Below are 24,657 nucleotides of genomic sequence, written 5' to 3'. Positions count from 1 at the left end.
GCCTAGAAACTACTAATATGAAGTCTTGATCACAAGCCTTTCTAAACAGTACCAATAAAGTGAATATTTGTAACTCAGGGTTGAAATGAGGTGCCTTGGGCGCTCTCTACGCCTGCTTGTTTTCTTGCAGACGTTTCGTTACCCGGCTAGGTAACACCATCAGTGCTAGAAGAGAGTGGGGTTTGCTCTCTATTCTAGTACCGATGATGTTACCTAGTTTGGGAAACGTCTGTAAGACAACCATCGTGAAAGTGCCAAGGACGCCTCCTTTCTCAACAGTGTTTCCAGTGTACCAAGAAATGTTTTGTCTTATGGGATGAGATCTTGTTTTCTTGATTTCTCAAACATTTTGGGCAGACGTAATCTCAACTTATTCTAAAAAAATCCACCAGTTCTGCCAGCTCATATGCTTTTCAAATAACTTTCCTTCTCTGGAGTCAAAAGGAAAAAGTCCAGAGAAATTTGCAAAGCAGATAGAGGGTACTGGGATGCTTTCGTAGCTATGAGGGCGACCAAGGGTTACACGCAAATGTCTGATCTTCTGTAAATTCTTTCGTCGCACAAGCTCCTCTCTAGCAGTCCGGCATTCCTAAGTTCTCCCTTTTCTATTCAAACTCAAGAAATGACCACAGGAGAGCCCGTTTCTGTTTTGCATTTACCCACACTGTGTGTGTGTGTGTGTGTGTGTGTGTGCGTGCCCGTGTGTGTGTGTGTGTGTGTGTGTGTGTATGTGTGTGTGTGCCAATAGAGAAACTTTGAAAGGATGGAAAGAGGTGTGAGAAGAAAAAACAACAGTAGCACCAGGAATAGCACCAGGGAGCGGGAGGAAGATAGCAATAGCACTTAGACTTATATACCGCTTCACAGTGCTTTACAACTTTCTCTAGGCTGTTTACTGAGTCATCATATTGCCCCCAACAATCTGAGTCCACTTCGGAAGGATAGAAGGCTGAGTCAACCTTGAGCCTGGTGAGATTTGATTTGCCAAATTGCAGGCAGCTGGCAGCCGGCAGAAGTACCCTGCACTACTGCACTCTAACCTAACTGCGCCACTGTGGCTCTTTGGTGGTTCTGGTGTAACCATGCCCCAAGGTTTGAACCTTTGGGGCACTCATGATCTGATTGAGAATCTCCTTAGACATTTAACCTTTAGGTGGCTTTCTGTTTTGGTGGACAGGTTGGCCATATCCAGATCGGTCTAGAAGAGTTGCAGATACAGCCCGTAAACAGCTCTGAATCCTCATTCCATGGGAAAAAGCACTTTGTCAGGAGGAAGAGGTCCAGCCCGGGCCATCCTTTGAAGTCAACGATCCCCATGGAACATTGCAGCGTGTTACCAGGTGTGTGAGTAGAGATCCACATGGTTACAGCACAATGCTAGGCAGGGTTAGGGGTGAGGGTTAGGGTTGAGGGTTGAGAATTAGGGTTAGGGTTAGGATTTGGATTAGGGGTGAGGGTTAGGGTTAGCGTTTGAGGCCACAGATTAAGTTCCAGTTAAGATGATGTATTGCTCATGCCTACACACAAGAATCTCGTCAATGTCAGAGTTTGTTGCGGCATACACAATTCAGCAGGATTCAAAATGTCTTTATATACATAACAACACATAAGGCATACAATGCCCTTGTAGCAGTGGTGCAATTGATAATCTGATTAGCACCTTCAGAAATACGCTTATTTTGCCATCGTCCCGGCTTGTGCAATATACCAATTTCACAAACATTTGGGAGAAAAACATCTCAATCCTTTCTGGAGAAAAGCTTCTTTAAGCCGCACGAATGTAATCAAGCATGCAATAGTTCTTTCTCTGGCTGCAAACGTGCTGTTTTCCTGGGGAATCTACTGTTCCCTTCTTAATCTCTTTCCCCAAGATCTCAGCCAGTGATGTAAACTCTCATTGCAGAGGATGGATTTGGTATAAAACCCAGCTGAAAACAAGGGACATTATATCCGCCCTCTGAAACGGGGCCATCGGACCCCCCGTGTATCGTTCTGAAATATGTCCGCTTGCAAAAGTTTGGGTTTGCTAAACCACATTCTTCTTGCAAAGTCTTAAATCGTGTGAGAGACAGGAACATGTTTCAAAGAAACACCCTGGCTTTATTTTTAACATCTAAAAGGCAAGCAAAAAAAAAAAAAAAAAAGGCAGGCATGGAAAAAAATAAACCAAGGGAAAAGAAATCTCGACTGTTAGTGAAGATTTAAATGTATTTATTCACTAGCCGATGATGAACCTGCGTTGCTCGGGAATTTATTTATCCTAATAAAATATCCTGTATTAGACAGGAAAAGCTCTGATTTTGGGTGACAATTAAATTAGTTATAAATGTTTTCCCTGTGCCCCCAGAAGTGTCAAGGAAAGTGGGGGTCTCCTTGTGGAGTACTGGGAAGCCGTTACCATGGCAACTCCACTGCGCTGTACAGTAGAAGCCATTTTACGGCAGTATGGTAGAAGCCATTTGAAGGCACAACAGGCTGTATCTTAACAAAACGCACACCCCGAGGGGTATCTTACCCTCACAGTATTTGTTTCCAGAGAGGAAGTCATCTGTGTACCAAGTTTGGTTAAAATTTCTCGAGGCGTTCCAGAGTTATGCTGGAAAACACACACACACACACTCACACACACATATACATACATACATATATAGATTCACACAATCAATGTAGGTGTCACCCGATTCCAAATTAAAGACAGTGAGGCACATAACACAAAGCACAGAACAAAGATTCCATCAGAATAAAAAACACAAATCGAGAGAACAGAGCTGTGAATCTGGCCAGCAATAACAACACAAATATCACACCCACAAGCAGATTGAAGAGAATGTAGTTGTTCAGAACAATCTGTGGGCTGGTTGTAGTCAAAATAAATTTCTTTAGATTTGCTGTGGGTTAAAATTGGTGACTAAGCTCACACATTACCCTATGCTCAGTTTTGTTAATCCTAATTGGCTGAATAAACCCAATTGGCTGGGTACACATATAATGTTAAGCCAGGATCACCCAACCTGGATATCCTTCAGTTTTATGGATTTTTACAGCTTGTAGAATTCTTTGCCGTAAAGAATTACATCTATAAAGTATAAAGGCATCTATGGAGTTCTAAGTTGGAGAAAATTGTATTTGGGCATCAGTCACGCGTTTCCTGAAATTGTGAGCTGTGAATTATAAATGTATGGATAGAATTATAAGAGGTAGAATTCATATTGTCCTACCACTATCCTTACAAAACTTATTAGGATTTATCTATGAAGACCCTCCATTAATGGTGGCACAGTGGTTAAAATGCAGTATTGCAGGCTAACTCTGCCGACTGCCAGGAGTTTGATCCTGACTGACTCAAGGTTGACTCAGCCTTCCATCCTTCGGAGGTGGCTAAAATGAGGACCTAAATTGTTGAGGGCAATAGGCTGACACTGTAAACCGCTTAGAGAGGGCTGTAAAAGCACTATTAAGTGGTATACAAATCTTAAGTGCTATTGCAATATGGAGCCTCTATGATTCAATTTTATTACTAATAGTTGCTTTGTTTTTAATGGGTGTTCTGATTTTAGTGTACTTTGTTAAACTACCTTAAGAGCGCAATGTCGTGTACATTTTCTGAATAATAAGCAGTCAGAAAAGTTGAAACACATTATTGTGTTTGGTCTTCCTTGGTGGTCTGATCACACTTTAGAATCCCTGGTCCCAGGTAGGATATAGGAAAGATAACCTTGTTTGCTAGGAAAATAAAATGGTAGCATAAGCTATATCTGGGATGGAGTTCTTGAATGCCCTGAACTCCTTCTGTTTTTGAGGACACATAGACCAGTAATGGTGCGCACCTCTGCTCATTAGGGCTGTGCTGCAGAAAAGCCAAACTTCTGGGTTATAGAGCACATGTGCGTCCGATCAACTGGCGTGCGTGCGTGCATATCACACGCCTGTATGCGCAAAGGACAGCTGACAATCACACGCACATGCGTACCAGAAACCTGGAAGACAAGCAAACAAGGCCGCACGTGACAGGCGGCATGCCTTCACATGCCACTTTGGGCACGCGTGCCATAGGTTTGCCATCGCAGACGTAGGCAATACTCACTAGCATATTGTCTAAAATAAAGACAACTTGCCATTAAGCAAGCAAATTCTTCTTGCTTCCAAGATTTAGAAAAAGCTCCGAAGATGCTTCCTTAGTTTAGGAAAAGCGCTGAAGATTTTTTTCCCCTCCAAAAGCCAATTATTTTATTTCCACCAAGCGTTGCTCATTTTTGAAATTTCAAGTTCACCAAGAGATAATGATATTTAAGAGATTTTCTGGTATACCCATGGCCCAAGTATCAGTTGTGGACCACTGTTTCCAGTGCAGAAATCCTAAACTTGGGTTGCTTCAGGTTTAAATAATTCTCTCCTGCATCTTTAACCAACATCCTTCTACCATGTTATTCCTTTCCAGCTGCAGGTTTAGCTTGGCTTGGAACACCTGTTGTAGTGGCCAAAAACTAGGCATGCTAAAAATAGCAAGCAATGCAATGAAAACTCTCTTATGCCTTATTAGGAAGTACATGTTGTAATCCGAACAAGTGCATTTTTTGATGACAGCTTGTGTTAGATGTATTGTGAACTCAAAACGCTATGGGCTGTAAAACTGGCAACCATCTTGTATGTGTTCCTATGTTCCTTGACCTCACATTTTCCTAATGTGATGTTTTCTGGAACATACTGGCTGGAAACTCCAGGATTTACAGTTTCCAAATATATTGAGTGCACCAGTCAACGGAAGGATTGCTTTTCCTGTGTGAACTCATTCTAAATCTAATTTAAATAGCAATAGCAATAGAACGGAGAGTTATATACCGCTTCATGGTGCTTTACAGCCCTCTCTTAGTGGTTTACAGAGTCAGCATCTTGCTGACCCAACAATTTGTGTCCTCATTTTATCGAGTTCGGAAGAATGGAAGGTTGAGTCAACCTTGAGCCGGTCAGGATTGAACTTCTGGCAGTGGACAGAGTCAGCCTGCAATACTGTATTATAATCACTGGATCAGAACTCTTGGGAGAGAGAGAGAGAGAAAGAGAGAGAAAGAGAGAGAAAGAGAGAGAGAAAGAGAGAGAGAGAGTATTTTCTTACAATGTAGACAGATAAACAGTGATAGATGTTGTAGATAGATAAAAGGTAGAGATAGATAGATAGAGATGACAGATAGATCATAGTTAGCAATAGCACTTAGACTTATATACCGCTTCACGGTGCTTTACACTCCTCTCTAAGCAGTTTACAGAGTCAGCCTCTTGCCCCCAACAATCTGGTTTCTCATTTTACCCACCTCGGATGGATGGAAGGCTGAGTCAGCCTTGAGGATCTGGTCAGGATCAAACTCCTTAATAGTTGGTAAAGATTTCCTTCCCGCCCCTAATTACCCGTGTCTATTTATGATGGTCACGCCGAATAACACTACTTAGGAATGAATGAGACGTATGTTCCTTAGGCCATGGTTTTTGTTACAGTTCAGGAAAGTGAAAGTTCATTTTGTGGAACAATACAATTCGTGTCGATGATTAAATGAACCAACAACAGATTGTGTTTACGCTCTCATATATCCGCCTAGTAAGATGTTGAGCCTTGCTACGTTTACCAAGAATAACTTTAACCCAGCCATATCTAATCCCAAAGTTATTACAAAGATAAATTGGGAATGAAGGAAACCTGTAAGAAGTACCCTGAACTGACTGGAGAATGGTTCTCTAAGGTAGCGGTCAGCATGGACCACCAGTGGTCTGCGAGAAAATTCTGGTGGTCTGCAAAAAAATTACTTGCATGTTTTATATTGCACTAAATCAGGGGTCTTCAAACTACGGCCCCTGGGACTGATACGTGCAATGAATGCTTGTGTTGCTGCGGGGAGTCTCCCCCTTCAGGGTCTTTTTGTGTGGGTCGGAGGGGGGCAGAAATTCTGACTTGAGGTGTGCTTCGGCCTCCTGGGTGAAGGCTGGAGGGAAGCGCCCCTGGTGGCAAAGAGCCAGAGGCCTTTCTTCCAGTGGGACTGCATCATGGCCTGGAACTGGCTGACCATCTCAGCTCCTGGAGTCTCCAGGTGCTGGTACCTGGCCTTGCGCTCCTGCAGATCTTCCTTCTGCTTGAAAAGCCTATGCTTCATAGTCCTCAGTGAGGTGCTTCTGCTGAGCCTCCTTCTCGGTCAGTTCCAATTTGAACTGAGCTGTTTTGCCAACTCTTTCTCTTGGTGGCTGCTTAGCTCTAACAGCTGCTTCCTATTGGGACCCTAAGGAGCCCGGACGGGCAGGTGAAGAGTGGCTAGGAAGGGAGGTGAGGGGCGAGTAGAGGCTGGTAAAGCGCCCCTTGATGTGAGTGACATCAAGTTGGCCACGCCCACCCAGTCACATGACCACCTAGCCACGCCCACCCAGCCAGTCATTAGGCAGATCATATTAGTGGTCCGCGGGATTTAAAATTATGAATTTAGTGGTCCCTGAAGTCCGAAAGGTTGGGGACCCCTGCTCTAAGGATAGAATATATAAACTGCTACAGGGGATTCTATTGTAAGTAGCTAAAGAATCCCCATATTTCACGATCAGGTGCATAGGAAGTGGGAGAAAACATGTAAAAAATAGAACAAGGCTTTGATTGTATGGTCAAACCCATCATCTTTATTTTTGTTTTACCTCCCTCTGTCAGATGTCTCCGACAGCAAATAGGAACTTGTCCATGCTTCTATCTGCCTTGCTGTATTACTGGAATGGGATTTTTTTTTTTACAAAAAATCATTTATTGATGCCTCTGAGTCTGTATTGCCTCCTAGCAATTGCCTGGACAAGTCCCTGGAATGATATGCCATTCCCTCTTTTCCAGGGCTGAGAGAAAGTGACTGGCTTCATGCCTAAGGTGGAATTAAAACTCACCACCTCCCGCTTTCTAGCCAAGTACCTTAACAACAAAACCCAACTGGTTCTGAGCGGGATTCTGAACAATGCAATATATTTATACCGGGACAGATTTATGTAAAATCCTTGACATCTCCAGATCCCCAGCCGTTGTTAAGCTTCGAAAGATCAGAGCATCAGGCAAGAGCTTGAAAGTAAACCCAGAAAATGCTGTTTTAAAACTGGAAAGATATGTTTTAAATGCCTGGATTTCTGGCGGGGATATAATTGTGTTTTGTTTGAGGCCTGTGAAGTTTCTGAATAGTCTTCAGCGGTAGCCTAATTAATAGGGGTAGGACTCAATTTACGTGTATGGTCCAACTAAAAGTATTAATTTGGTTGTCATTTACTTTCTATCGTTTGAGTCAGCAATTGGCTTTCCTGCTGAGGCACCAAAAAGACTCCGAGGACGTAGACAGAGGTCAATTCTTCACTATGATCTCATGAGGAGTTCTGTGATTATAGTAATCCCTTCTTCACATGCAGAACTGAGTCGGCAAGCAAGGACCGCTGCTTCAGGAGCTCAAATACCTCTCATTCATTCCTGTCATAGCTCTTCTCATGATAAGGGGCTCTTAAGCAATTTATAAGGGGTCGAGGGTTGATGGCTTAGCAGTTAAAGACAGCTGGAAAGCTGAGAGCATGGGTCGGAAACCCAAGCACCGTAAGATGGGGTGAGCTCCCATTCCTTGTCCCTGCTCCCACCCACCTAAGACAATGATAGTGAACCTTTTTGCCACCAAGTGCCCAAAGCAGAATGCACATGCACCGGAATCCTGAAGACCAACTGGCCTACACACATATGGCTATTTTGGGGGCATTTACATGCAGTTTTCAGGCCAGTTTTCAGGCCATTGTCCAGCCATTGTTTGGTCATTTCGGGGCCATTTTCAAGCTGTTTTCCAGCGCTCTGGCACCCACAAAGACCAGCTGGCTGGAAACCAAAACTGGAAATGAAAAGAACAGCTGGCAATGGTGCGTGTGCCCGCAGAGAGAGAGGGCTCTGCGTGCCACCTCTGGCAACATGCCCTAGGTTCGCCATCACAGACCTAAGAGTTTGAAAGCATGAACATGTGAATAGATAAATAGGTACCACTTCGGCGGGAAGGTAAGAGCGTTCTGTGCACTTCGGTATATACTCATGCTGAACATATGACCACAAGAGTATCTTTGGACAATGCTGGCTCCTTCAGGTAAGAAACGAAGATGATGAAAATTCTTTAATTTCACAACATCTGTTTAACCATAGTTTCAATTGGGAAAATGTGACCATCCTAGACCAGGCCAAATCCAAAAATGCCAGGGAATTTCTAGAAGCCTGGCACTCTTTGAGCAATTTATACTTTCCCCTCTCTCTTCATTCCACAATGCAACATGAATAGCTTCAAGAAAACAACACATTTGTGTTGAAATGATATTAAAACAAAATACACACACACAAAAATCAATCTAGAGTTGATTAAAAAGGGAATGGAAGCACACTTAAAGGTAAAGGGAATATGTGCTAGTCGTTCCCGACTCTAGGGGACGATGCTCATCTCCATTTCAAAGCCGAAGAGCCAGAGCTGTCCGAAGACGTCTCTGTGGTCATGTGGCTGGCATGACTAAACACCGAAGGAGCATGGAGCGCTCTTACCTTCCCACCAAAGGTGGTCCCTGTTTTTTCTACTTGCATTTTTAGATGCTTTTGAACTGCTAGGTTGGCAGAAGCTGGCACAAGTAACGGGAGCTCACTCCATTACACGGTGCTAGGGATTCAAACTGCCGAACTGCCGACCTTTCTGGTAAGTTGATTAAAAAGGGCATGGAAGTACCCTTACTCTTATATAAATCTGAGATTAGATTGATCTGGGACTATCATGTAGGTCTACTTGTGCCTTTATAAAAAAAAAGGCACCTAAAGGACAACTGGAACAATTTCTCTAAGGAGAAAGAAAAGATGACTTCATTTGTGGGCCTTTCGTTTAAAAGGCATATAAAATCCTGCATGACATAAATAGTGCAAACAGAGGAACCCCCCCCCCCCAACACACACGCAAAGTGGAATTTCAAAGGCTTCCAGTGAAAGTAAACGCACCAACTTTAGGACCAATAGAAGGAAATACTTTTTCACGCAGAGTGTAGTGAAACGCTGGCATTTTTCTGCCAGCATTTTTGCTCAAGGCAGCTAAAATTTGAAAGGTTATCCAAGAGAATGAGACAGATTCCTGTAGGATCAAGGTATCGGTGAACGACTAATTCCTATGGCTTTTTGCTGCAGCAAACCTTCGGTGCTAGTTGTTAGAGAATAACAATGGAGAAAAAAAGGCTCTTATCCTCCATTCTAAATCTGTGAGCTTCCCAAATTGATCTAGCCAGACGAGAAAGATCCAGAGCAGGACTCAGAAAGCTCTTTTTATCTTCTGGAATGGAGCTATTTTGCAGGATTTCAATCCGTCAGAATAGAATTGGAAGGGACCTTGGAGGTCTTCTAGTCCAACCCCCTGCTCAAACAGGAGACCCTATACCACTTCAGACAGGTGGCTGTCCAGTCTCTTCTTAAAAGTCTCCAATGATGGACCACCCACAACTTCTGGAGGTGAGCTATTCCATTGGTTAATTGTCCTCATTGTTAGGAAGTTCCTCCTAAATTTCAGGTTGCTTCTCTCCTAGATTCGTTTCCCTCCATTGTTTCTTATCTGGCCTTCTGTTGGTTTGGAAAATAAGTTGACCCCCCTCTTTTTGTGGCAGCCCCCTCAAATACTGGAAGACTGCATTCATATCTCCCCCGGTCCTTCTCTTCACTATATTAGCCATGCCCAGTTCCTACAGCCTTCTTCCCTTAGTCTTTCTTTTCTCTAAACTCACCATACTCAACTCCTGCAAATGTTCTTCAACATGTTTAATATATATTTTAACTCTCCGGGGAAATACAACTGGTGTCTGCAGGTGGAACAAATACCCCATCTCTGGGAAGCAAAAAAAAAAAAAATCATATTTCTGGGCAAAATGCCAAATCCACTCTAAACACCTGGCTGACTGTGTGCCAAGCCATTAACAAAAAAATAATAAGGACTGCCATCTGTCAGAAATGGCATGATGTAGCAGTGGTGGGTTCCGGGTGGTACGGCCCAGTATGGCCGTACCGGTAGTAGCCGTGATCAGTGGCCACCGTACCGGTACAGTGGCTCATTTGGCCCACCTGTCTGCCCGCATTCCATAGCTGTTTTTGAAGTAACTGGGCCGATTGCGCATGCTGGCACATTGTGCGGCATCTCTGCGACCTCCACTGAGCACCTGGGTGTCACACGGCAGTGGCATGAGCATGCTTGCGCAGAGGCGCGTGCCCGACTTGGACGCCCGGCCCTGTGTGCAGCGTACCGGTTGCGACGGAGTCCAGAACCCACCACTGGCATGTAGGGTCTCCTGCTTGGGTGAGTGGGGGGTTGGATTAGATGACCTACAAGGTCCCTTCCAACTCTGTTAATCTGTGAAAACCCATTGATCACTCTCTTCCAATTCTTCACCCATGGCTCATTCTCATTTGGAAGACCTCCCTGTCTATCTGTTTTAAGTCTAGGTTCTCCTGGGCCTGCTCCTGCTCCTCCATGGCTCCTCCCGCTTGTCTTTTATTTGTTTTCCTGCTAACCCTGAGCTGCCGAGCTTATAATGTCAGTTTGTTCAAGAGGAGACGGGTGCTCTTCATTTCATCCTTTCTTTAATGGCTGCTGTTTATTTTAGTTCTGGGTTTTTATTGACTCGCGGAGGAATAGCGTTCCAAGGTTCATAAATCAGATGCAGGAGAAATTGGCTTGCTCTGTTGAAAGACTCAACCCTCCCCCCACCCCTCTTCCTTAATCCATCATTATTATAGTCTAGGCCTGTACTTTAGCAAACTGTCTACAGGGGGAAAACTTTATTTCTGTGAGGGAGGGGCAAGGAGGGAGCTCACTTGACGTGCACCCGTTCATTGAAGCTCTCCTGTTGATTTATTTTATTTATTTTTATTTAGTCAGTTAGTTTGTCAAACGTATGAGATAGCAGGTATAAGTATAAACATGGACATGAACGCAGGAAATGGGTACGAATAAATGGGGACAGTAGGACAGGGATGGTAGGCACGCTGGTGCGTTTATGCACGACCCCTTTACGGACCTCTTAGGAATGGAGTGAGGTCAACAGTAGACAGTCTTAGGTTAAAATTATGGAGGTTTGGGGCAATGGTGAAATTCATTTTTTTTTTTACTACCAGTGGCTTGGTAGGCATGGCAGGGGAAGGATATTGCAAAATCTCCATTCCCATCCCACTCTGGGGCCAGCCAGTGGTGGTATTTGCCGGTTCTCCAAACTACTCAAAATTTCCGCTAATTCAGAATCTGCTGAATTTCACCCCTGGTGTAACAACAGAGTCAGGTAGAGCATTCCAGGCGTTGATCACTGTGTTGCTGAAGTCATGTTTTCTACAATCGAGTTTGCAGCGGTTTACCTTGAGTTTGTATCTATTGTTTGCTCGTTTATTATTGTGGTTGAAGCTGAAGTAGTCATTGACAGGTAGGACATTGTAGCAGATAATTTTGTTTTACTGTGCTTAGGTCAGACCATAGGCGGAGTAGTTCTAGGTTTTCAAAGCCTGAAATTTGAAGCCTGGAGTATTCTGTTGTGAGTAGAGGAGTGGAGTACTCTTCTCGTGAAATGCCTCTGGACTACTCAATTGTATTAATATCAGGGGTGGGTTCCTGCCAGTTCTAACCTCTTCTATAGAAGAGGTTCCACAAATCTACCGTGCCGTTTAGAACCGGTTCCAGCTCCCTCCCCCCGCCCGTCTGAACATCATCAAGATGAAGAGTGAGAGGAGGAATTCTGGGAGTTGAAGTCCACAAGTCTTAAAGCTGTCAAGTTTGAACAACCCTGGTTTTTTTTTCTAAAGGGTTAGGGGTGCAAGGGTCTTGTAACTTGATAGCCTTAAGACTTGTGTGCTTCAAATGCCAGAGTTTCTGAGCCAACATTTTGGTTGCTAAGCAAGAGTGTTGTTAAGTGAGTTTCACCACATTTCACAAGTTGGCCACGCCCACCCAGTCACATGACTGGCAAGCCACTCCCACCCGGTCACATGGCCAGCAAGCCACTCCCACCTGGGCACATGGCCAGCAAGCCACTCCCACAAAGCAGGCCACACCTACAGAAGAGGTTCTGAAAAAATTGGAAACCCACCACTGATTAATATCCAATATACAGTGCAGATTCCAGGCAGACGAGCTGTATTCGAGACTAGCTCTGGCAAAGGTTTTGTATGCCTTAGTTTATAATACAATGTTACGGGAGAAGAAGCTTTGCAAGGTTAGGTTAACAACTCTTAATGTCTTTTTGGCAATGCTGTTACAGTGGGCTCTGGTGTTTGAGAGAATTCAAAATGAATTAGTTAAGTACTCAAACCTTAAAGTTCCTTTTCCACCATGCATTCTCATTCACTAAAAGAGTCAGAGAGTGACACCGAATGTTAAGTTTTAAAAAGCAGTTTCAAAACTGCACTACAATGCAATAAAAATCCATCGCTGTTCCCTTCTGCTGTTCTGAAATCTTCTTGTTCCCAGTGGGTTGAAATGTTGTCTTCATGAGATTTGAATGCAGTGTGCGTAGACAAGCTTTTAATTTGTTGTGTGGTGCCATCTTGGAGGGCACTTGATTTTTGTACACTTTCCTCCCCCTCCTCACTCATTTTTTTTTTTACTTAACACAATAGCAGAATAACCGAGTTGGAAGAGACCTTGGAGGTCTTCTAGTCCAATCCCCTGCTCAAGCAGGAAACCCTATATCAGGCGTGTCCAAACTTGGGAACTTTAAGACTTGTGGACTTCAACTCCTAGAATTCCCCAGTCAGCTGGCTGGGGAATTCTGGGAGTTGAAGTCCACAAGTCTTAAAGTTCCCAAGTTTGGACACCCCTGCCCTATATCATTTCGGACTGCAATAAGATTGTTCTCTTTTGGTCCATGATCTACAGTTAGTTTTATTTTCCAACAGGAACAAGAAAGCAAAAGCTGTTGGCTTCATTCTCTGCTTTTCCTTTGGCATTTTTTGTAACTTGTCATTGCCAAATCCAGATTTCCTTTTCTTTTTGTTTCTCTGCACATGTGTCCAATTTCGAACCCAACTTAATAGCAATCTCTTTTGATTATATCACAGCAGTGACTCTGTTGCGCGCTGGGGGAATCAGGAGATTCAGGCAGTTCAAATGAGTATAATGATTTATTGCAAGCCTAAGCTCTCTGCAAGAATCTGGTCAACTAACAGTCAAGGGAAACAAGTGCAAGATAAGAAAGCCATTCAAGATGGGCTGGACTTAGATCTCTTGTGGGTATGAAGGGACTCATGACTGATGATGCGTTTGACCCCTCCCTCAGGCTCAGCCTGGTCATGTCCTACTACACAGTGTTCTGTGTACCTTCGGCATTTAGTCATGCTAGCCACATGACCACGAAGACGTCTTTGGACAGCACTGGCTCTTTGGCTTTGAAATGAAGATGAGCACTGCCCCCTAGAGTCGGGAACGACTAGCACATACTGTATGTGCGAGGGGAAACTTTACTTTTGTGCATTATCCTATATTTTTTATGAGGCAGAGAAAAATAACTGGGAATAAGTCCCATAAACATATTCTTGTAATCGTGAATTCTTGGCCCTGAATTTCTCTGGGAGGGTCTGTTTAACTAGGAAGAGTAACAGGAAGAGGCCATTTTGGCAGTTGCTATTATTCTGGTTCATCCAGGCTTCTTGTCCACCAAACAGATCATCTTATGCCTCAGTGAAATATGTGACTCCAGATTAATTCAAATTTCTGAATAAGCCTTTAATCGTTTACCGGCCCTTTATTTAAGCTGTGGGAACCAAAGATGGTAAAAAGGTTCTCCATTATCAGTAGAGTAGAGGTTGGATGGAACAAACATTTCCTTTAATAAGTTTGATGCCAAGTTGTACCTCACAAATTCGGTTCCTCTGATCTCTTTTTTTTTTCTCCCTACATGTTTTACTTATCAAAGTAGGGAACCAAAATGTAAAAAAAAAAATTAATAATGAATATTTTAGCCTGGTGCTTCAGTATATTATGGTTAGTCTTATGATCCGAAATTAATTAATTAATTCATTCATTCATTCACTCACTCACTCACTCACACTTTTCTGTTATCTGCACCTCCATAACTGTCTGGTTTGGCTCTGCAACCCAACAAGGAAAACACAGACTTCAACGTATAATTAGAACTGCAGAAAAAACAATTGCTATCAACCTGCCTTCCATTGAATATTGCACAAGTCAAAAAGAGGGCTGTGAAAATATTTACAAACCCTCACATCCTGGACAAAAATTGTTTCAACTTCTACCCTCACAACGACGCTATAGAGCACTGCACACCAAGACAATTAGATACAAGGACAGTTTTCCCCGAATGCCATCACTCTACTATTCCCACAACACTGTCAAATAATTTACTAAGACCGTATTACTATTATTTTTCTCTTCCTTCCTATTACCTCTCTCCTCCCACTTATGACTGTAACCATGTTGCTTGTATCTTTACAATTATATTGTTTTATTTGTTTCCTAGTATGATTTGATTGCTTATTAGTAACCTATGACTATCACTAAGTGTTGCATCTTATGATTCTTGACGAATGTATCTTTTCTTTGTATATATACAGAGAGCATATGCACCGAAGACAAATTCCTTGTGAGTCCAATCACACTTGGTCAATTCTATTCCATTCCATTCCATTCTATTTTTATCTAATTAAAAAATAGAGCATGAAGAGGGACCAGGGGGCTATAATAACAGAAAACAGAGTTGGAAGGGACCTTGGAGGTTTTCTAGTCCAATCCCCTACTCAAGCAGGAAACCTTACACCATTTCAGACAAATAGCTGTCCAGTCACTTCTTAAAATCTCTAGTGATGGAGCACTAATTGTTCTGTCAGGCAATTTCTCATTAATTCTAGGTTCAGTCTCTCCCTGATTAGTTTCCATCCATTGCTTGCCTTCCAGATACTTTGGAGAATAAGTTGACCCCCTTCTTCTTTGTGGCAGTCCCTTAGATATTGGCACATTGCTATCATGTCATGTCACCAAGGTTGATAATTTGCCTTCTAGCTCCTGGTGTTTAATCATTAGCTGTCACCCATTTTGTGAATACGTTCCACCCAAAAAAAATCCATCCCAGGAAGCCATTTTGAGAGGATGCCCATAAAAAGCTCTTTGAATTCCATATATGGTCACTGACCAGAAATGATTGTCTAAAACTGATTAACGTACTCTGGTTGAATTTTTTAAAAAAATTGGTTTTGGCTGATGGAGGACTTAGTCTTCTACTAAACCCTGAGGGAGCTGAATTGCCAACTCTGTGCTGATAGGAGTCCTTGATGGAAAATGGCTGAATCCTGCCTTAGGCCTTGAGAAGGAGGTGGGTTTAATATGTCTATTTTAATAACCTACATCCTGTTTTTGAACACACACAGACAGTGCAGATGGATAAGAATTTGCCCAGACAGGTTGAATGAGATTGTAGCTACTGGTAGAGAAATTGCCATTATTTATTATTAACTCAACATTAAGGTTCTCTATGTGGAAGTATATGTATAAGACTGATCTTTATCCCCAGTAGGGTATTTCCAGAGTGTATATTTCTCCCCTCTCTTTGTTTTGCTTCATGATTTGCTTTCTTAGGAGTGGGGGGGGGGGAGGGAGAGGGCATAAATGTCTGTTGTTTCACTGTGGAATGGGGAGGGGAAGAGAGCTATAGGTGATGATAGTTAGTACCTTAGGCAAAAGAAGAATAAAGCAGAACCTGCCAAACTGTTTGATGGAGGATGAGCGGAATGTGTACAAATGCTATGCTGATGGGAAGGGATGGATATGTGGATGAACAGAAAGCTCGATATTAATTACAGATGAAGTTATGCAGTGCCAATTTTTTTTTGCATCTCCCCCCCCCCCCCTAACAGTTTCAATATCAGTTTCACGGAAGAATTGCTACTGATTTCTGTCAAGGAAGAGCGCACAGAGCTTTAAGTCAGAATATTCTGTTTTCCACTGCACAATCCTCTCTCTGGGTCTAAAATCTTCCTTGGGTCAATTATTTCCTTAAATAAGAAAAAGAGTCAGGAAAAAATCCTTCTGTATTTTGCCTAGCTTGAAGGACTAGCATCAACTTTAAAACATGTTCAAGTTCCTCTCTGTCCTATCCTCTACTAAGCCAAGTAACACTGAGTTTCTTTCTTCATCTCTCTCCTCTTTTTCTTCCTTTCCCATTCCCAAGTTCTACATTCCTTCATAAAACCAGTTCTAAAATTGTGGAGACATCAACGTGATACATTCTCAGGCAGGTCCATCTTTGCTCTTCCTAGTTTGCATAGATCTGGAGGGTCCTTGGTGCTCTCTGAACTTGATAGCTTTCCTGGAGATATTTCGTTACCAAACTAGGCAGCATCGTCAGGGCAAAGAAACCACCAAGATCAGAGAGCATCAAGGGCCCTATGTAGCTCAACTTTAAACTACAAATATTGTCTTCTTGAGCCGCGGTGGCACAGTGGTTAAAATGCAGTATTGCAGGCAAATTCTGCCTACCAGCCTGGAGTTCGATCCTGACTGGTTCAAAGTCAACTCAGCCTTCCATCCTTCTGAATCCTCATCAGTCCTCATTGGTAAATGAAAATGCACATCTTCTCAGTTGAAGATCAGGCTTTTTGTACTTAGCCATGGTGGCACAGTGGTTAGAATGCAGTATTGCGGGCTAACTCTGCCGAGTGCCAGGAGTTTGATCCTGGCTGGCTCAATGTTGACTCATCCTGCAGGCTACTTCAACTGACTGCAAAGCTGCAGTTCGGCAGTTCAAATCTCATCGGCTCAAGGTTGACTCAGCCTTCTCTCCTCCCAAGGTGAGTCAAATGTGGACCCAGATTGTTGGGGGCAAGAGTCTGACTTTGTAAACCGCTTAGAGAGGGCTGTAGAGTCCTGTGAAGTGGTATATAAGTCTAAGTGCTATTGCTACTGCAGGCTAACTCTGCCCACTGCCAGGAGTTCGATCCTGACTGGCTCAAGGTTGACTCATCCTTCCGTCTTTCCAAGGTGGATGAAATGAGGACACAGATCATTGAGGGCAACATGCTGACATTGTAAACTGCCCAGAAGGTGCCGTAAAGCGCTATGGGGTTGTACTGTATATAAGTCTAAGCGCTATTGATATTTGCATAGATCGCCTGAGTTTTTCTAAACCGCTAAAGCACCAAAGGCCGAACGTATTAGAAGGAGCTTTTGAAACAAGTTCTTTGCTTTCTAGAGAAAAAGAAGCCTCCCAAGGGCAAGCATCTCCACGACTGGAAAGGACGGAGGAACGCTATTCATCTCACAAATGAGTACACGGTGGAAACGCTCGTGGTGGCAGATGCTGACATGGTCCAATACCATGGGGTGGATGCGGCTCAACGATTCATCCTTACTGTGATGAACATGGTAGGTAGAACACCATGTGGATTTGTCTCTCTACTCTGCCCGCCAGAAAATAATAATAATAATAATAATAATAATAATAATAATAATAATAATCATAATAATAATAATGATGATGAAGTTGATGAAACTGTTGACCACATACTCAGCTGCTGTAAAAAAATCGCGCAGACTGACTATAAAATGCGGCACAATTCAGTGGCACAAATGATCCACTGGAATTTGTGCAAAAATTATAATATTAAAACAGCAACAAACTGGTGGGAACATAAGCCTGAAAAAGTCGTTGAGGGTCAGATGGTCAAGATCTTGTGGGATTTTCGCATACAAACAGATAAAATACTGGCTCATAATACACCAGACATCACACTGGTTGAGAAAAATAAGGTTACAATCATAGACATCGCAATACCAGGTGATAGCAGGGTCGCCGAGAAGGAATATGAAAAAATCGAGAAATACCAGGACTTAAAAATCGAAATCCAACGATTATGGCACAAACCAGCAGTGGTAATTCCAGTGGTAATCGGCACACTGGGTGCTATTCCAAAAGCACTGGAATTACATTTAAAACAGTTAAAATTTGACAAAATCACCATCAGTCAAATGCAAAAGGCCGCACTGCTTGGATCTGCACATATATTACGAAAATATGTTACGACGTCCTAGGCCCCTGGGTGGGGCCCGACTAGTAATCAATGCCAAACCCGGCGAAACAACTGGCCGCTGTGATACAATTATATAATAATAATAATAATAACAATAACAATAACAACAACAACAACAACAACAACAACAACAACAATAATATATTGTGGGACTTCAGAATCCAGACTGACAGGCACTTGGCCTACAACACACCTGACATAACAATAATTGAAAAGAAAAAAGTATTGAGCTACAAATATTCTCCTTTTGTGGAAAGCCTATAAGATGGGTTATGATTTAGCACATACAATCCAACAGTCGTGGCTGATTCAGCCAAATATGCCTTACTTTGAGGTGTGAAAATCTTGCCATTGAATTTTGGAGGTCTGCAGATGGAAACCTTATCAAAAGGGCTCCTTTTTCTTTAGGGCCAGTTCAATTCCAAACCAGTGGCAGTGACAAGGTTGGATTCAGCCGGTTCGCACTGGTTCGGGCGAACCGGATATTAATTTTGCATCCGGTTTGCTGAACTGGTTGTTGCAAGGACTGGCTGGCCCCACCCCTCCCTTGCAGGAGTTTCACTTGGCCCATTCATCATGCCAAGTAAGTGCAGGACCTGCACAGAGACTCTGGGAAGGCGAAAAACAGGCCTCCTGGAAGTCCGGAAATGCACCCGTTTCCAGCCTCCGGAGGCCCTCCGGAGCCTGGGGAAGGCTGTTTTCCCCCTCCCAGAGACTCAGGGAAAGCCTCTGGAGCCTGGAGAGAGCGAAAAACAGGCGTACCAGAAGTACTGAAAATCCAAAAACGGGCCTTTTTTCGGCCTGCGGAGGGCCTCCGGAGCCCCAGGGAAGGCCATTTTCACCCTCCCGGAGGCTCAAACAAAGCTGCTGGAGCCTGGGGAGGGCGGAAATGCCCCCCCTCATGGTGGTGCAGGAGGCTGAGTAGGCTACGCCCACCATGGGCACGCCCTCCCCAAGCAATTGGGCAGAGAACCGGTTGCTAACCTTTTTCAATCCCATCCCTGGGTAGCACCATGTTCATTTCCCCATCCAGACACATGACTGCTGTTTGCTTCTACTGAAAACCCCCTCATGAAGCATGGGTGGAACAAATGTAGTTGGTTTGCTTCTGACCCTTCATGCATCATTTAAGTGGGAGAAACAGCTCCCTGAACGAGACGGATTGCAACTGCAGTAGAATAGCGGCAGGGCTCAAGCATTGCTACCTACAGCTGTAATATTGTCTACGTTGCTGGTGAAAAATGCCTAAACTGAATCATCGTTTTGAATGATTGGTAGTCAGTGAAGGCGAAGATGCGTTTCCAGCTGGATGTGTTGAGCTCCTATGTAGCAACCTGCAGATTTTGGCCCCTTAACATTCAACGTCTGGTCGGGGGGGAGAGGGGGTTGCTGGGGAGGGGGGGGGGCGAACAGCTGCTTCTAAAAGAAACCAGAATGTTAATTTTGGCACGCATGTCAGGATTTAAGCAAATAGAACACTGCTGTCAGGCAAAGGGGGTTATTTATTAATTTAGGCCCTTGCTGTAAGGCATTGCATTCACTGTCAAACCACAGAATGAGACTTAAAATGGCTTATTAGCACACAGATTATGCTTGCAGTCTTTTTTTTTTTTTTTTGAAGGTTGGGCCTTCTTAAAGCAACGTCATTTCTGTTCCTTCCGAGAAAAATAAAACCTTTCAAAAATAGTCATTTGAATCCCTTGCAATCCCTGAATGTGAATTTAAAAGAAAAAGACGTCAGTCGTCGATGAAGTCCATTCTTTATTAAAAAGGCTCCATATCTTACTCCATATCTAATGTATTTTGCGATTTTAAAAAACAAACCCTTGTTATCCTAATCTTCTGTGACAGTGTTTGGGAACCTTTTCAGCACCAAGTGCTGAAATGGGAGCGCGTGTGGATGGGTGCGTGCCGGAAACCGGAAGAGCAGCTGCCTGGTGCACATGCGCGCAGTGGGCAGCTGCTCTTCTGGTTTCTGGCGCATGTGACCAAGACCACTTGGTTGTCATGCATGCAGGAGCCCCGGAAACAGGAAGAGCAGCTGCACATGCGGGAAAGATGACTTTACAGTTTCTAGTATGAGGCATGTGCCCCGGCCAGCTGGTCATCAATGCATTATGCACATAACTTAAGGGTATGCAGAGATATGCCCTGGAAGTTTTTAAGAGGTTGGATAACTATTTTTCTGAAATGGTATGTAGGGTTTCCTGCCTGAGTAGGCCGTTGAACTAGAAGACCTCCAAGGTCCCCTCCAACTCTGTTATCCTGTTAATTGCCAGCTGATTAATTATGCAATTTTTTAAAATTACTCGGTGTTCTTATCCCGCCGTCGTTCCAGCCTCATTTATTTAGCTTCCCTTCGCTGTCTGTATTAAACTTAGAACTGCTTAAGACAAGATTCTATCTTTTTCTCATATGTTAATCTTTAAAATGTCCTATGCATTGATGCCCTTGGATACATACAAATAAACAATAAAGCCACCTATTATGTCAGTCATATCCATTCGAAAAATCCTCTCCCCTTGCCGATCAGATTTAAAATGTTTGCATGGACATGCTCGGCTTTCATGGAAGAGGTTCCAACTTTCTCTCTGCCTCTCTCCAAATATTTAATAATACCTGGAGGAATAATTTCAAAAATGAAGATCCGTCTGTTTGGAAAAAAAAATCACATTTGCTTCCTAGACTTTTCGTCCTATTTAAAGCACGTGTTCGTTGAAAGCTTCTCTTTTTTTCCTCATGTGTGTGTGTGTGTATTTGTGTGTGTTTTTTAAAATAATGTTCAAGGGATCACTAATTTCATGTTATGGCTTGCTCACTCAAAAAACCCTTACATTAATTATATGGTTTAACAGCAGCTGCAGCAGTACTGAGGATATACGTTTACAATTCCTTGTCAGCTTGTGGTCTTTGGAGAAATAGATGCACGTTCCTTCGAAAGCCAAAAAAGAAAGTATGTCTGATGCATTTTGTTTTGAAAGCAACCGTCGTAATTTAAGGACTTCTGTATATTACAGTTCAGTGGGCTTGGCCATGGTGCTTCACATCCTGTGAAGAGGTTTGAGGACTGCTCTTTAATTGTAGACTCCTTCTAGCATTCAGCATTTTTCGGTAGTTGACCGAAAAAGTGTGGGAGTACAGCTAATTCATAGTTGGGGATGTCGACTTGCACAACGTAGTGATGGTTGTTTTGGCAAAGGTGCTGTGTCCTTTTCTTGATTGCTCAAAAAGGAATGAGCAACAGAGCACAAACTGTGCCTTTAAATAGTTCTTTTGTGTGTGCTTGGTTTCAAAAATGTGGAGCTTCTGATGTCCAAGATAAGTGAATGACAAATTTGTGACCCTGCAAAAACGCCTCTATTTGATTATATATATATATATATAAAACAAGGAAACGCAGTGGCTCAGTGGCTAAGACGCTGAGCTTGTCGATCATAAAGGTCGGCAGCTCAACGGTTCAAATCCCTAGCGCCGTGCAATGGAGTGAGCTCCCATTACTTGTCCCAGCTTCTGCCAACCTAGCAGTTCGAAAGCACGTAAAAAATGCAAGTAGGAAAATAGGAACCACCTTTGGTGGGAAGGGAACAGTGTTCCGTGCTCTTTCGGCATTTAGTCATGCCGGCCACATGACCACGGAGACATCTTCAGACAGCACTGGCTCTTCGGCTTTGAAACGGAGATGAGCACCACCCCCTAGAGTCAGGAACGACTAGCACATATGTGTGAGAGGAACCTTTACCTTTACCTGTGTATGCAGAGAAGAAAGAAAGCCGGTCATTGTTTAATATATTTTTGTTCAATGAATGTCTTTCAGTGCTGTGATGTGATGGTCCTTTTATTGCTTTTACTCAGGTGTACAACATGTTCCAACACCAGAGTCTTGGGGTGAAAATCTACGTTCGAGTGACTAAGCTTGTCTTGCTTCGAAGACGTCCTGTAAGTTCCTTTCCAGCTTTGATTGAAACTGCGAGTAGTGGGGTGTATTCTAAACATTGTTTGAGTTTAGTCCATGGTTGGCTGGGATTGATACCCAGTTTGTTTCCAAGATTATGAATTTCATACCTTTTGCCAATTTGTCTTACTGTTTTTCTGAATTTACTGAAAAGTTTTTCAAGGTTTGCCTTGAGAAATATCAATAGTATCTGTCAAGGGCGGATTCTAAAAAAAAAAATATGAAATAGGTTTTTTTTAAAAAAGACTTGTTATGGTTTGGAGGAATCTTTCATCATAAAATGTAGCAATTGTTGAACAAACCAAAGTAGACAACATAACCCTAATGGGCCACTGATCTCCTTTGACTTTGTATGAGTTTATTGGCTTTCAAATCCCCACGTTGATTATTTGAGAAAAAAATGATTATATTGCTCAGAGCTGACTGCAGACTCAGACAATGAGGAGGTTGGGGAGGAAAATGGGCCAGTCCTGGAGGCTGGGGAAGGCTCTGATGAGGGCTCTGTGTCGAAGGCAGAGAGGGGGCCAGAGCCGTATGCCAGTTATCAGCTGCCTTCAGAATCAGACATCAGTGAGGCAGAAGAACAGCTGGAGCCTGTTCCCAATGTGTGCATGCACTGAGCTGTCAGGAAATGGGAACAATTAAGGAACGGGGTTGACTCGGGAGTAAAGGCACAAATGGAAGCTGAATGGCCCCTCCCATAGGAATGAATAGGAGCAAAAGGGGAGTGGTGTTTGCAGGAGACAATTAGTTCATTAATGGGAAGATTTGCTTATCTGAGACACTCCTTGCCAAGTATTTCATTGTGCAGCATTGCACCTGGAAGCTTTCTTCCTGGCAACTATCCAAGGACTGATACGGTCTGGGTTTGCAATTCACCCTTAAAAGACTCTTTGCCGGGACTTGCTGGATGTGAATGCTAGAAATTCACATTAGCCAAATAAAAAGGGGTTGGTTTTTTTTCAGGACAAGGAGACTGTTAGGTGATTACTGAAGTCTAGATCAGAAAACTTGGGTTGATAAAATGCCGTCTGGTGGGCAAATTTACCCCTTTAGTTCGCTGCACAAGGGAAGAGAAGATGAATTCCATTTACTGCCAAAGGTTGCTATGCAAAGTGAGATGGGTGGAATGGATGGATGGATGGAGGGAGGGAGGGAGGGAGGGATGGAGGGATACAATTGCACTTATTTTCCACTGCAGAGTGTTCCTTTAGGTACTGTGATGAGTTTGGCTGAGCTACATCTTTTAATTTAACATACAAAAGCTTGTTGACTTGATCTATGAAATGCATGTCTGGAGCCCATCAAGGCGAGCTTCAGTATCCCTTGACCAACATGCCTGGCTCTCACCTTTGTCTTTCTTCTGTCTCCTGCTTTCCCCCCCCTTCTTTTTTGAAGGCCAGGTTGTCCATAGGTCACCATGGAGAGAGGTCCCTGGAAAGCTTTTGCCAATGGCAAAATGAAGAGTTTGGAGGTGCGAAGTACCTTGGGAACAATCAGGTTCCCGGAGCACGAGATGACACCCTTCCAGTAGATGCTGCTGTCTTTGTTACAAGGTATGGCGTGAATTCAGATTGAGTGAACACTTGGCTTTCTGCTGTGCTCCTGTCTGTTTACTAGGAGAGTTAGGTCTAGATCTGAAGGCAGCTGTTGAGGGTCTCCAAAATGGATTGGAATGTTTCACAAATGAAGGTAAAATATATGTGTCCTAGGATAATGTTGCAGGTCAGTTGTGGTCATAACCTAAGGACTACCTATATTCGAAATGTCGGAGCAAAAATAGGATCGGATTTTCTGAATCTCCCCTCCCACCCCCTTCCAGCCTCAGGGTAGAGGAGTGTTGTGAAGAGCTGAAATTATTCCCCTTACTCTCTCTCCCTCTCTCTCCACCCTGGACTGATGCATCTAATGAAATTCCACATGTGTTTTGGTCAAGCAGGGGAAAGTGGCTGAATGCTGCTCAAATAGGGTGGATTTAGAGAGGCAGATGCTAGTAATAACAGCCATGGAAAGAACTGTGCTGGGTAAATGAAAAGATTAGTTTGTATTGTAGGAGAATTAGGCAGCGTACAGAGGCCCGGGCTTCAGTAAAACCACATCCACTGTGCAAAATAAGCTGGCCCTGGATTCTCACAACTCTTCCCTTCCTGTATATCCTCATTTCCCCCCATCCTGTTACGGCTTCCCTCTTCTAAAGGAGGGGATGGACCGGGAACAACGGTTGGTTGAACAATCTCCTGGCTCAGCTGTTTTGGCTCCTAGGGCACAGAAATTCAGCGTTTTTGCTTTTTAGCTTAAGTGCCGTCTTTCGGCATGTGTATGTGTGCGTGTGTCTGGATGAACCCCAGATGTTTCAGATGTGGCAAAGGAGGCAGAAGCAGGGCTGTGTCCAGCATGGAAAGGCTAAGCCAAGAGGGGGGGGGAGGGAAGAAAAGAAGAAGAGCTGGATCTTCAACTTGAGATTTTTCTCTCTGCTTGTTTGTAACCAGAACCAGACATTTTACGATTGACCTCTAAAAACACGTCTTTTTTTTCCCTGCGTGGAGGATTCTTTTCAGCGAAAAGGAAGCCAAGTTCTGTTCACCTTGGGAAACTTTCTCTCTTTTTTTGCCCGTTGGGCTCAACTCATCAAGGCTTCCTTACG

The 24,657-nt window shown here is 43.4% G+C and overlaps 1 protein-coding gene across 1 annotated transcript in view; it reads left to right on the top strand.

Moving 5' to 3' along the window:
* The window catches only part of ADAMTS17 (ADAM metallopeptidase with thrombospondin type 1 motif 17), a 138,008-nt gene that overhangs the window by 13,295 nt on the left and 100,056 nt on the right, over nt 1-24,657 (top strand). Inside the window, exons 3-6 of the mRNA XM_081964964.1 lie at nt 1,178-1,340; nt 17,224-17,396; nt 21,914-21,997; nt 23,412-23,569. Of these exons, the coding sequence (XP_081821090.1) occupies nt 1,178-1,340; nt 17,224-17,396; nt 21,914-21,997; nt 23,412-23,569 (578 nt within the window). The remainder of the gene's footprint in view (nt 1-1,177; nt 1,341-17,223; nt 17,397-21,913; nt 21,998-23,411; nt 23,570-24,657) is intronic.

Source organism: Natrix helvetica (genome assembly GCF_964273705.1).
Source record: "Natrix helvetica genome assembly, chromosome: 12".
Lineage (NCBI taxonomy): Eukaryota > Metazoa > Chordata > Lepidosauria > Squamata > Natricidae > Natrix > Natrix helvetica.
Note: the sequence above shows the minus strand (reverse complement) of the source record. Positions and strands in the feature narration are given on the sequence as shown.